At 34.5% G+C, this 14,735-nt stretch overlaps 1 protein-coding gene across 2 annotated transcripts in view; it reads left to right on the top strand.

Annotated features, from left to right (window-relative positions):
- The window catches only part of Nsf (N-ethylmaleimide sensitive factor, vesicle fusing ATPase), a 154,174-nt gene that overhangs the window by 32,670 nt on the left and 106,769 nt on the right, over nucleotides 1-14,735 (top strand). For both annotated transcript variants that reach the window (XM_004868669.2, NM_001310283.1), the window contains exons 5-8: nucleotides 8,416-8,582; nucleotides 11,150-11,257; nucleotides 11,777-11,852; nucleotides 14,272-14,427. In XM_004868669.2, the coding sequence (XP_004868726.1) occupies nucleotides 8,416-8,582; nucleotides 11,150-11,257; nucleotides 11,777-11,852; nucleotides 14,272-14,427 (507 nt within the window). The remainder of the gene's footprint in view (nucleotides 1-8,415; nucleotides 8,583-11,149; nucleotides 11,258-11,776; nucleotides 11,853-14,271; nucleotides 14,428-14,735) is intronic.

Here is a 14,735-nt window from a genome sequence, read left to right as displayed (position 1 = left end):
GTCTAATTGTTTTGCATTTCTTTTCAGGGGTTCTAGTTATATATGTATGTTGGACTTTTATTGCCTGTCTTCCATTTAAACCACTTTCTTCTTGATATTTTAAAAGCCTTTAGGTTTTTCATATCTTGATTGCTTTCATTTCTTTCTTTACGGCCTCTTTTAAATTTATTCAGATTTGATCTCCTGAGTATCTTATAATGTATTCTTCACTTCTAAAATTCCTTTCTTAAAATTTTTTCCTGGGCTCAGTAAACTCATTGCCTGCCTTTCTCTCTCTTCCTTTTCTTTCCTCTTCCTCTCACTCTCTCTCTTTTTCCTCCCTTCATTCGTTCTTTCCCTTCTTCCCTCCTTCTCTAGCCCTTTCCCCCTCTCCTTCCCTATTCCCTCCATCTCACTCTTCCTCTCCCCGAATGAACCACTGAACTACATCCCTAGTCCTTTTTTTTTTTTTTTGAGACAGAATCTTGCTAAATTGCCCAGACTGGCCTAGAAATTGAGGTCCTTCTGCCTGAGCTATAAGTGTGCTGTGCCACCACATCTAGCTCATTGCATTTCTTTTATTTATTTCTTAGCTTTTATCTTTTGATTTTAATTTTGTTACATGTCTAAATACTTGTTTGAGGATAGTTAATTTAAATTGTTATATTAAGATTTTTTTCTATTTTATGATTGGGGGGAAGACAACTAGCTTGAATACTGCAATATTTTGTTATATGTTGTTTTCTTTCTATAGTAACTTTGTATGGAACTATTTTTGTACTTTTCATAGTTTTGTAGGCAAGATTACTAGTCCAAAAACATTTTTTTCTTCAGTATAGAGAATCACAGTTTCTTTTATTATAAATATTAGTAGAGAAGGAAGTAGAAAGGTCAGTTAGCATGGCCTCTTTCTTTTCCTAACTAACTGCCTTCTTTTCTTCAATGGTACATTTCTCAGTCCACAATCCTTTCTCTGTCTATCTGGCCAACAGTGATTCTTTGATGCTACTACTTGTAGTCCTACTTACTTTCAAGCATTTCTTTGAACCTGTAGCTGTAGGCTGCTGAGTCTCAAATCATTGCATAATATTTTTGGTATTTAGTGCTGGCATTTGTCTTTTTGGATTTTGTTTATGTCCAGCTTTCCCTTCACTCTGCCCTGTCCTCATTCCACAGTGGTAGTTCTGTGTAATTTTGGTGCTTATTGCTCTATTTTTTGAGCAATTTGAGTTTTATATTATTTGTATTCTAGTAATGTGAAGGTGTAGGATATATGTGGTATTGTCTCCTTGTTCTTCTATGGGACTTTAGGGAACATTCAGATTAATAGGTCCACCATTATCCTCTAGACCCAGTGCTTTTGAAGCTATTCAAAGATATAATAGCTTTGGGCTGGCGATTTAGCTCAGTGGTTCCGCCACCTGCCTCGCAAGTGCAAAGACCCGAGTTTGATCACCAGTACCAAAAAACAAAGATATAATAGCTTTAAACTGGCTAAAAGAAGACAAATACATTAGAGGGTAAAATGGCAGGAAAGAACATTCTACTTCTCATTTACACATGTAGCTACTTACAGATTTTTGTGAGTTAGAGGGGACTTATACTTGAGGTTATTTTTAGTTGGTTCTTCCTTTTCTTTGTGAAAGTTAAATTTGGGATGAAGAACTTTGAAAATAGAAACAAAGGTGATTACTTTAGATATGGGTGGTTGATGGAGAGGGATACATACTTAGTGCTCTCCACACTTGCTTAAAAGAGTTACCCAGGGAGTTTGTTTTTTAAAAAAGATTCACAGGCTTCTCTGTTGGGTAACCTATGTTTTTTTAGCAGTCACTCTTTAATGGCTCTTATCAGCCACATTTTGGGAAATGCTGACATAAGTGATTCCTTTACCTATCACCCAAAGCATAGTGAGAAGCTGAAAAAGGGGAGAAATTTAGCACCAAAATGAACTAGGTCAGTATTTGAAGGGTTCCCTATTTGTAGACATTGGCAGAGATGAAAATGAATACTTACTAAAACATCTAATGAGAAGATGAGGTTGTAAGTAGCTTAGGTCTCTAGTTTCCTTAAATTTACTGGTCTACAAGTGTAAGAGTGAACTGAAATTTAACTTTTAACAGGTTTATATTCTGGAAAGTTATGGGTTTTCAAGGTTATAAATTTTGATGAGTGATGTATTTGTGGCTTAAATTACATTATAAAGGCACTTTTGTGCTATCAGAAATGGGTTTCTAGATTGTAGAGACAGATCTTTAGAGAGTAAATCAAAAGAACAGCAGTAATATAAAAAATACGGAAGTTAATAAAACAAGTTTTTAGTTGGAAAAATTTAAAACCAAATGGTTAGGTAGGACTAAGGTAGATGGAGTAAGCTTGAGGCAAAGAAAGATTTCAGGTCTGATTGATGTGGAGGATGATGTGGCCATAAAGGTAAAAACTGGTTCAGTGTAAGTAGAGATGAAATAGGATAGGAGATGTGGCTTGTAGGAAGAGTGTTCAAAGATTCTGGAATGGGATTTTAGTCTGTGAGAAGTTAGTGCTTTTAGTCTGAGAGAATCTTCTGGAAGAATCATGTATTCTCTCCATTTGGCAGTGCCATATTTCAGATATTACAGGGTGATTATTTTGGGGGGCTATTTCATACCTATTATTATAATGTTTAAGTTTATCCAAAGCATTGACTATTACTTATTAAATTGCTGTTAGCTATAAAATAAGAAACCATTCACCTCCTTTGCTACTGGCTGAAACCTTCAAGAACTCCTGTCTCAAATCCAACATGCATTTATGATAAAAAAAAAACCTACAAAAAATTGGAATAGATGGTCTCTACCTCAAACTGATAAAAGCCATCTATGAAAAACCAACAGCCAGTATCATACTAAATGGTCAAAAACTGAAATCCTTCACAGTAAAATCAGGAACAAGACAAGAATGTCCACTATCACCACTCTTGTTCAATATAGTTCTGGAAACATTAGCCACAGCAATTAGCCAAGAGAAAGAAATAAAAGGAATAAAGATAAGAAATGAAGAAGTCAAATTGTCATTATTTGCAGATGACATGATACTGTATATAGAAGACCCCAAGAACTCTACCAAAAGTCTTCTAGACTTAATAAGCAAATTCAGTAAAGTAGCTGGTTACCAGGTCAACACACAAAAATCAATAGCTTTCCTCTACATGAATAACAGACTCATTGAGAGAGAAATAGGGCAAATAATTCCTTTCACAATAGCATCCAAAAAACTGAAATACCTAGGAATCATCCTAATGAAAGAAATCAAAGACCTCTTCTCTGAAAACTATAGCACTCTGAAAAGAGAGATTGAAGATGATATCAGAAAATGGACAGACATCCCCTGCTCCTGGGTAGGAAGGATTAATATAGTGAAAATGGCCATACTTCCAAAACTGCTATATAGATTCAATGCAATTCCAATTGAGATCCCAGCAGCATACTTCATGGACCTTGAGAAAACAATCCAAAAATTCATTTGGAACAAGAAGAGACCCAGAATAGCAAAAGCACTTCTAGGTAACAGAGACATGGCAGGGGGTATCACAATCCCCAACCTGCAACTATACTACAAAGCTACTGTGATAAAAACAGCATGGTACTAGCAAAGAAACAGACCTGAGGACCAGTGGAACAGATTAGAAGATGCAGAAACAACTCCAGACACACTCAGCCATCTCATCTTTGATAAAGGAGCCAAACACCCTCACTGGAGGAAAGATAGCCTCTTTAATAAATGGTGCTGGAAAAATTGGGTTTCAACTTGCCAAAGATTAAAACTAGACCTATATCTCTCACCATGCACTAAACTTAAAATCTAAATGGATTAAAGATCTAAATATTAAAATAGAAACGCTGAACCGGCTGGAACAGAGGTTAGGTAGAACTCTTGAAGGACATTGGTATAGGAAAAGATTTTATGAACAAAACCTCAGTTGCCCATGAACTAGCACAAACAATCAACAAGTGGGATCTCTTCTTATTAAATGGCTTCTGCACAGCAAGAGAAACCACCAGCAGTGTGAAGAGACAACCCACAATGTGGGAAAAAATCTTCACCTGCTCTTCCTCAGACAAAGGTCTACTATCTCAAATCTATAAAGAACTTAAAAAGATCAGACCTCCCAAATTTAAAGACCCAATCCAAAAATGGGCATCTGAAATGAACAGACATTTCTGAGACAAAGAAGTAGAAATAGCAAATAAATACATGAAAAAGTGTTCAACATCACTGGTCATTTGAGAGATGCAAATAAAAACAATGCTGAGATTCTACCTCACTCCAGAAAGAATGGCTGCTATTATGAAATCAACCAATAACAAATGCTGGCGGGGCTGTGGGGAAAGAGGAACCGTGCTCCACTGCTGGTGGGAGTTTAGACTGGTGCAACCACTGTGGAAATCAGTATGGAGATACCTCAAAGAACTAAAACTGGAAGTCCCGTTTGACCCAGCTATTCCCCTGCTGGGGATCTTCCCCAAAGAATTAAAAGAATCATACCACAGTGATATATGTGCACCCATGTTCACAGCAGCCCAATTTGTAATAGCTAAAACTTGGAAACAGCCCAAATGCCCATCAACTGGAGACTGGATCAAGAAAATGTGGTTTTTTTAATAAAATGGAGTACTACTCAGCCATAAAAATGAGAAATTAGAGACATTTATAGCTAAGTGGATGCACATTGAGGCAATACTCTTAAGTGAAATAAACAGGACACACATGTATAAATACCGAATACTTTCTCTAGTGTGAGAAACTGAAAGTGCAAATAAAATGTATAATAGATAATGTGATATAGGGAAAAAAGGAGCAAAGGGGAAGGGGAAGTGGGAGGGGTAGGGGAAAGGAAAGAAGGGAATGGAATTAATATGAGAAAATGGAAAAATTGAAACAAAATCTGTAAATAGGGAGGGATGGAGGGGTTGAAGGGAGGGCTGGGCAAGGGTGAAAAATAAGAACCAAAAGAGATTATGTAAAGGTGCAAATTTCCAATGATGAATGTCATATTGTATACCTAAAATGTACCAATGATTAGAATGAATAATCGATAATGCAAAATAGGAAGAAAAGGTCCAAAGGGGTAGGGGTAGTGGGAGGGGCAGGGGAAAGGAAAGAAGGGAAAGGAAAAATGATGAGAAATGGATAAAATGGGAACAAAGTCTTTGTAAATAGGGAAGGGTGAGCTGGGAATGGGGAAAAAATAAGAACCAAGATGCATCATGTAAAGGTACAAGTTCCCAATGAGAAATGTAAATGTTGTATACCTAAAATGTACCAATAAAAGAATTTAGGTAATTAAAAAAAAAAAAAAAAAAGAACTCTCTCTTTGGGACTGACCATGGTGCTGACCATGGTGCTGCCTGTGATACTGTCCATGGTACTGCCCATAGTGTTGAAATTGTAGCTTGGTCTTTTTTTTTTTTTTTTTTTTTTTTTTTTGCTTAAATTCTTTTATTGGTACATTTTAGGTATACAGTACAATTACATTTATCATTGGGTGCTTGTACCTGTACATGATGTATCTTGGTTCTTATTTTTTCCCCATTACCTGTGCACCCTTCATCCCCTCCACAGCTTGGTCTTTTTTATTAGGAATGTTGATCTGAAATTAAAATGAACTTGAAAACTGTAGTCAGAGATGATATTTTAATTTCTCAGTATTAAGATGATATAGATATATACATATGCACATATGTATTCATGCATTATATTGCAATATTGTTTTGGATTCTTTGGTGCACATGATGGTATCATGCTGCACAAATATTTCTGAAATATACTTTTTCATTCAGTATTATGTTTTCATGGACCATACATCTTTGTTAAATATAGATCAAATTTTTATTTTAATTAAATTAACTATATTTTATTCATTATGTTTGACTACTGCAAATAATGCTGCAGTGAATCTCCCTGTAGATCTCATTTTAGGCAAATGTTGAATAATTCTTCTGGGGAAATAAAAAGAATCTTTCTGGGATACATAACCTGAAAATGGAATTTCGGAATCTACTTATTCCGTTCTATATTAGTATTTCAACATATAAGTACTCAATATATGGGGAAATAACTAATCTTTTGCCTATAAAAGTTACTCAGCCTAGATCCTGTGCTTTTTAGGAAATGTGAAGAAGGAACAAAATGTCCAAAATGTTCATAGTGTCCTGAAACTTCCAGCCATAACTTGAACATATTCTTTGATCTATAATACATTTCCCACCCCTTACTTTGGCTTTTTTATTTTGCTTTTGAAATATTTAAAATATGTTTGCTCCCTTTATGATGGCAAGCTAAAATGTACTTACAAGCAGTTTCACTCAAGGAATTTACAGAAAATCCTTGTACATACCTTAAATGGCTAGAATATAAGAAATCAGTTTAGAATTTGTAGTATGAATTAGGAATGACCATACAGAATTGCCTAGTCCAGTCTTCCTGATTTACACATGTGATGAATGAAGGCACAGAGAGCTAAAATGATTACCTGTATTCTAGCGAGATCTGTTAAAACGTACAGAATCAAAGAACCTTTGAAGAGAACAGCTTTGTTTGTGAACCACTATAATCTTTGCAACAGGCATTTAATAATTACAGATCAACTGAAAACTACACTGAAATAACTTGTTTTTAGCTTCTTGCTATTTGACCACAGTAATTTGCAAAAGTACCATATTTCTGGTCTAAAGTGAATGTTAAAAACCAATCTTTTTATTATCTACTTTTGTAAAAACGGTAGAAGCTCTGTTGTCTTCTGTGACTGGGACTGAACATTATTTCAAAAATAGATTAAAAGCCTTTTCTTGGAGTTTTGGTCCACGGATTGGAGTTTGATACTGTCTTTTGCATATAAACTTCAACCATAATTTTCAATATGGGTTCTTTGAAATGAATGGAAAACTTAGACTTTTTGAAGCACCGCAGAGTACAAAATCCTTTTGGATTTTAATGAATTTCACCCCTAATCTTTTCTAATTTTTGTGCTTATACCTAGTTTTACAGAATGTTCTTCATTTTCCAAGTTTTCCCCCAAAGCTTTTCACTTAGTTTTTTAAAGATTTGTGTTTGTTTGAGACAGGGTCTGACCATGTAGTTTAGGATGGCCTTGAAACCACTATGTAGCCCAGGCTGCCTCAGCCACCTGAGTGCTGGTATTAGAGGCATGCACCAGCACGCCTTGCTCCACTTAGTTTTATAATATCAGTTCTAGAATGTAAAAGTGTAAAGTTTTTAACACTATTTAATTTTATTGCATAATTGTTGTAACAGATATAAGTAGCACAGAGAATGAACTTATGATGTGCATGTGGAGCCTGCAAACTCTGAGTATTAGAGAAGCCAAAGGCAGTTTGGTATGTTAGAGGAGTAAAAAGTTTTCACATGAATTGAGTAGCAGTTTTCTTACCCAATACTTTGTATATATACTTGTCTCCTTTAGTATTAGCTTTGAGATCATTGGGGTTTTCCTGTTTCATTTAAGAAGTTCTTGAGTATAGTAAGCACCTAAAAGACACTGTTAGATGCTGTAATAAAAGATGAGTTAAAAACATGGCCCTTGCCCTGTTCAACATCTTCTACATATACAACTGACTAGAATTGCTTAATATAGTGAGTACTTAATTTTTTTTTTTTTGAGACAGCATCTCACCGTATATATAGTTAGGGCTGGCCTTAAACTCACTGTGTTGTCCAAGCTGGCCTAGAACTTGCAGAGATCCTCTTGCCTCAGCCTCTTGAGTGCTGGGATCTCAGCCATGTACCACCATGCCCAGCTTAATATTATTATAGTATTAAAAGAGAAATAGCATACTCTAGCTTGCTTTAGAGCTTGTCTCCTAGTAAACATTGTTCTTAAGCCTTTTTTTTTTTTTTTGCTCTGCATCTTTTGTAGGACAAAAGGATCCATCCACCTGCCAACCTCTTAGCTCTTTTTTGTGTGTCAAACAAATCTTTGGAAACCACATGCCGTGCCAACTCTGCTAGGGCTTTCCATACTAACATTTCATCCTCTGTTAAATTTGAAGGAGAAAGATGTGTAGGCCATGAGGGGAGAGCTGTGATTTTGCATAGATGAGTGAAGGGTAGAAGATGAGGGAGAGATTGATCAATATTTTCTGATTAATTCAGATGAGGAAGAAAGTCTTTAGTGGTTATTACTGTTTTGTTTTGGTACTGGGGATCAAACTCAGGACCTTGCGCTTGTGAGGCAGACGTGGCACCACTGAACTAAATCCCCAGTTCTGGTTGTTACTATTTTTAAAATTTGTGCTCTGTCCTTCCAGTGAAGGCCATGTGAAGCCCTCTTCTGCTCAAGTATTGTTATGATTCATTTATGTTGAACTTTTATTATTAGAAACACAGCAAGTATTTGGTGTCCCTGTGATTTTAGAAAACGCTTTTTTTCCCTCCCAGTCTCTTTATATACATTTGACAAAGCCAAACAGTGTATTGGCACAATGACCATGGAGATTGATTTCCTGCAGAAAAAAAGCATTGACTCCAATCCTTATGATACCGACAAGATGGCAGCAGAATTTATTCAGCAATTCAACAACCAGGCCTTCTCAGTGGGACAGCAGGTAGGTTTAAATTTTCTTTCATTCCTTTCACTTTCTAGGTATTCTAATCCTACACATTGTTCAAAATTAATTATATGTTTAAGGACTGAGAAGAACTTTGCATGTGAATAGGTATATCCAAGATGAAGGATAGAAAGAGAGATGTGTTTATTGAACCTCTTGAAATCTGTTTATAAAAAGTTAAAAGTAGCTTTTAGATTGAAATGTCATATATACTTACAGTAGATTTTCCTCTGCAAATTCAGGAACACTGTAGACATATCTGAAATTTCTTATTGTAGAACACTTGTTTTGTCTCTGGGATGCCTTTCTGTTTTACTAACATTTCTGTAGAAAAGTAGTACTTAATTTTTTTGGTTAATACTTATTTGAGAATCTTAAGAAAACCATGTACATATATTTTCAATATTTATATGGAACTTCTGAAGCCTACACTTTCTGAAAACATTTGCCAGTATTGCCTCTTTTTTGGTCTTGAGATAATACCACATGTTAAACCTCTCAAGAGGAAATTCTTTTCTTTTAAAATTATACTTAAAATGTGAGTTTATAAGTTGTACAGATAAGTAATCATTGCTCTTTGACCTTACTATCACATTTGTCCCCTCCTTTGTGACTTTTTAAATCATTCCAGCTGACTCCTTCATACCATGGTTCCATAGAAGCAGTTCTCAAAGTGTGGTCCAGAGAACCCAGGGTATCCCTCAGAACTTTTCATTGGTTCTATAAATTCAAAACTGTTTTCATAATAATGTCAAGGCATTATTTGTCTTTTTTCTCTTACTCTTTCACAAGTGTATAGTGGAGTTTTGCAAAGACTATGTGATATGTGCTAGCATCACACATCGATGCTGAAGCAGATTTGAGGATCCAGTTATCTTACATTAAGCCAGACACTAAAGAGATTTGTAAAAATGTTACAGTGCCAGTCTTCTTATTTTGTTTTTAGAAAATAGGATTTTTTAAATTAAAAAATGAATGTTAATACATAGATTTATTATTAATTTTAAGTCAATATGTGTACATTTTTAATTCTAATCTCTAATACAGTGAATATCAGTAGGTCTGATCCATATGAACAAAAGCTCTTTGGGGTCCGCACACGTTTTTAGAAGTGTGCAATAGTATCCTGTCCTGAGACCAAAATGTTTGAGAGTCATTGCTCTCTAGCATTCTGATCACTAATGACTTATGCAGCCTGATCTTGCTGAACAATGAGAAGGTAAGAGTTATTGAGGTGGAAGGAATGTTATTTTTTACTCTTTTCTAACTGAACGAAGAAGACTAACGACCTAGGTAGTCTGTGCTTTATAAGATCAATTTTTTTGCAAACAGAAACTGAATTACTGATAGACAAAAAAAAGAATATAGGGTATTTTTGCAGAAAATATGAGAATTGGAATGAACTTCAGATATTACCTTGTCTAACTTTATTTACAGATGAAAGAAGGTAAATTATGTGCCTATGGTTATACAACTAAGAACACAGATAAGAATTAAGTAAACAAATATTTAATAGTGTCAAGTATGTTCCAGCCATTCTCATAGAGCTTGCTTTCTAGTTGAGGAAGCCAGAAAATGAGAAATGCTGTGTATTGTCAAGTACTCTGTTGTAAGTAGACCTTGAGCCATTGCCATACTGTTTTGTATCAGATGATTTGAGAAGGCTGCCCCAGATGATTTAGATGGTAATTTATTGACTCAGCCCACTGCTTTTTGACTATGCTGTATTCCTTCTGGATTCCTTCATTTTTATACTTAGATTGTCTAGCTAAACTTCATTTTTTCCACCTTTGTCTTTATCTTGAGTATCTGGTTGTTGTTTTTTTTCTGGTATTTGGTATCAGGACCTTGCACTTGCGAGGCAGGCACAGTGCCACTGAACTAAATCCCTGGCCAATCTTTAGTATCTTAATAGAAAATACATAGAAGAATGTTTAATAAGTGCTTTGGTATTTGTAATAATTTCAAACCCAGTGACATGAATATGTCAATAAATCCATGAAATAAATTACTCCAGAATACAGAGAAGTAAGTATCCCAAATCGCTATTCTTAGTATTTATTCTCATTTGTAATAGTAATAGCAGGATTGGTATTACTGTTATATTCCAGCATAGTAGGTTGTATAAGGCATAAAACAGGAATTTGGTGAATGAATTCAGAGGCTGTCTCTGCACTTGTGTGGGAGGCATCATACATTGTTTATAGAAAAGCATGAATTTTAGAGTCATAGACTTGGACTTGACCCCTGGCACTATCATTTACTCTGAGTCCACTGCTTAGCCTCTTTCTGGGTCTCAGCTTCCTCACTAGTAATACTGAACAATACTATAGTTTGTTTCCAAGAGCATTTGTATTAGTTTTGTAGGCTCCTATAGTGTTTGATACCTAGCAGATAATAAATATTTTAGCTCCCTTTCCTCTCATGGACACTGTGAATGTGCTTAATGGAGCAGATTTAAGAAGGGCGCAAAGAAGAAAACTGATTTTATGTATTTGGAAAATGTACCTGATAATGTGAGAGTCAAGCCATTTATATCATGAAGTAATTCTTCTCCTACATAGCTTGTGTTTAGCTTCAATGAAAAGCTTTTTGGCTTACTGGTGAAGGATATTGAAGCCATGGATCCTAGCATCCTGAAAGGAGAGGCTGCAACAGGTAAAAGACAGAAGGTATGCTTCATTTCTAACCTTTATTGGATAATATTTATGATATAAATTGTGCAAATTAATTTTTCTAACTATCCTCTTGCTTGGTAATTTTTTTCATATCGTGGGGTTTTTAAATAGAAAAAATTGCTTTTATAGCAATCTTTATTAAAATATAACAAAATATACTTATTTGCAGACATAGTAATTTGAAATTTGAATATACTTGTTTTTCTGGTGGAGGGGAGGAGTTGAACTCAGGACAAGCGTGAGTCAGGTGCAGTGCCACTGAGCTAAAGCCCCAGCCCTTGATTATACTTGTTGATTCTTGTTGAATGCAGGAGGATTATGGAAAAGATACCAGGATTTAAATAAAATATGTAAGAATTGTAGGAGGTAGTTATGATAAAAGTGAATAACTCAGATGATTTGTTTTGGAAGATTTGCTTTGCACAGAGATTTCATTCCTCCTTTACTTTCAACCTTGCTTTGAGAGGTCCAGAAGTCCACTGTTAGCCTGCTAATTATTATCTTTCTGTATAGATTGAAGTAGGACTGGTTGTTGGAAACAGTCAAGTTGCATTTGAAAAAGCAGAAAATTCATCACTCAATCTTATCGGTAAGATTTAGTTTTATTTTTTGTGACTCAAAGTCATTTTCAAATGGGGCGAGAGAAGAAGGGCTTTCCCTTTAGAGGACTTATCACAAAACCATGGAGTATTTCATATTTATCAGAAGTGCTGATGAAAAAGTTTAAAACCTTCAGCCGGATCAGCTGTGGCCAATAGAAATAGAATGTGAAACACATTTGTAATTTTTAATTTCCTAATAGCCACACTAAAATAAGTAAAAAGAAACAATGAAATTAATTTTTTAATTTTAAATTTTTGATAATTTTAGGCTTACAGATTTGTAAAAATAGCTCAGAAAATTTCTGTATACTCTTCATCAGCTTTCCCTCTTGTGAACACCTTATACAATCACACTACACTTATCAAAATGAAGATCCTAAATGTGTAAACGTGGTCTCATGGGTAGTAACCATACTACAGATTTTATTTGGATTTCACCATTATGGTTTTTTTTTTAATGTCATTTTTCTGTTCCTGGATCTTATTTAGGATTATCCAACAATGCATTTAGTTGTTTTTAGTCTTTTCCAGTCTCTGACAGTTCCTCAGAATTTCTTTATCTTTCATGACCTTGAAAACTGGCTAGTTATAGTGTCCCCCATTAGGTTGTTGTGTTACGTGAAATATTATTATCACTTTTATTAGGGATCAAATGATGAATATGCAATTAAAATGTTTCTAATGATTCTTAGTTCAGTCCTCCTCTTGTACTTTATCTCTTTTGTTTTTTCCTTCCTCTTGTACTTCAGCCTTTTTTTTCCCCCAGTACCAGTACTGAACTCAGGACCTTGTGCTTTCAAGGCAGGCATAGCACACTGAGCTAACTCCCCAGCAGGCTTATTTTTAGTATATTAAAATAATGCAGTTTAGTCTCCAAAAATAGTAGCTCACCAAAATAACAGTGCCATTAACTGGATAGTAATACTTAGTTTTGGTTGATTTAGCTATGTTCATGTCTGCTTCAATAAAAAACAGTTTTCCTTGCCTGCACACCATCATGTCCAAGGTTACTTAACTTTCCTTAAATGTGTAGCCTTTTTCTCTTGATTCATAAATTACCATTCCCTCTTACAGTATTTTCTTCTTTTGGGGGTTGAGGGTGGTACTGGGGATCGAACTCCGGTCCTTCCACTTGCAGGGCAAGCAGAGTTACAGTATTTTCTTAATAATAAAATATGGGCAGGCATTCTCTCAAAAACATTCACATGCTAAAATTTGATTTTATCTTTGTACTGTTTTATAATTCTCTTTTTTGTTTTAGCATGTGTCACACAATATACTGCTACAATATTATTTTTAATGCCTATATAGTCATTTATATGTGGGGTTATTATCTCTACTGATCCAATATATTTATAAAGTAATTATTTTGTATCTTATTTTTGTGCATAATTTGTTAAGATATTTTATCCCAAGAGAATTACATAACTTTCATACAATGTAGGTGTTTCCAAGTAATCTGTGGAAAAAAAGAAGAAAAAAAGTCTGTGAAAAGATGTAATTTCCATCAGAAAACAAAATTTTGTAGCAATTGCCATACAGCAAATTTGACCACAAGAGGGCAGTGGAGTGAAACCAAAATATTTTTGATCACTTCCTGAAGGAAATCTTAAGTCTCCAAAACTCTTAACCATAAAATTATGATCTAAACTTTTTTAATGTGATATTTTCTTCCCCAACTTTATAAAAGCTGTATTTTTACTTTTTATTTATAGTAGAGTATAAGGTACCTTTTTTCTTTGTGTTTGAAATAGTAAATGTGGTTCTCTTGAGTTACTTTAGGTGGCACTCTGACATTTAAGATAGGTAATTGTTAACCTTGGGAGAGATTTGTAAACATGAATTTTGTAATCATGAAAGTCTTTACAATGATTTTAGACTTTTTTGCACATGTAAAGAAAAGAAAAAGCATCAGGTTGATTCAGGACATCTCAGACAAAAGGTTTGTGTACCCAATTATAAACCTAATCTGGATAAATGTATGTATTTTAATTACACTTGCTTTCGGAACCTTGAGAAACAGTCAAATTCTAGTTGCATTTTGGGTAACCAGTGCTTTTTTTTTCTATCAGATATGCATATGGTGTTTCTTCTAATCAACCATGTTGTTAATTTGTTCAAATTAAAAGTTAATGAAATAAAATTCCATAGATTGATTACAAATAGAATATATACACTACAGCATAAGTTTAGCTAGTCATTTTGAAAGTCTAGCACTGACTGTGAATAGAGACCAGAAAAAGTAGATAAGGCAAATTTACCCTAATTCTTAGAAAATCATCCAAAATTATGTTGATGTTCTTTGCGTAAATGTAGCTTGGCTTTATTCATTTAGGATGCCCAGAGAGCATCTGTCATTTTAAACTTCATATCAAAATTCTCTTCACATTTGATTGTTTGGTATAGGCAAGGCTAAAACTAAGGAAAATCGCCAGTCTATCATCAATCCTGATTGGAACTTTGAAAAAATGGGAATAGGAGGTCTGGACAAAGAATTTTCTGATATTTTTCGACGAGCATTTGCTTCCCGAGTATTTCCTCCAGAGATTGTGGAGCAGATGGGTAAGTTCAAAAAGGAAAATTTGATAAAAGCTTGTATTGTTTAAAAAATTAAATGATAATCTCATTTCAGTAGTTTTGAAATTATTTTTCAGATCTACCAAAAGTATTTTCAGTCTTAACTGCTTTTTTAAAAAATTCTAAAGTTTTCTGAAAAAGTTTCCAAATATTTAACTTTATGGAGAAGTCATAGAAACAATATTTGTGCTTATTCCATCTTATTTATTTGTTTATTTTATGTTTTTCTATAGGGCAAATTTAGAAATTTTACCTGATTCTAAACATCCATTGTAGGTCAGATTTACCCTGCT

Source organism: Heterocephalus glaber, unplaced genomic scaffold (genome assembly GCF_053883595.1).
Source record: "Heterocephalus glaber isolate CG9 unplaced genomic scaffold, H.glaber_assembly_v1.0 deba00001813, whole genome shotgun sequence".
Classification (NCBI taxonomy): Eukaryota; Metazoa; Chordata; class Mammalia; order Rodentia; family Bathyergidae; genus Heterocephalus; species Heterocephalus glaber.
This window is presented reverse-complemented; position numbering and strand designations above follow the sequence as displayed.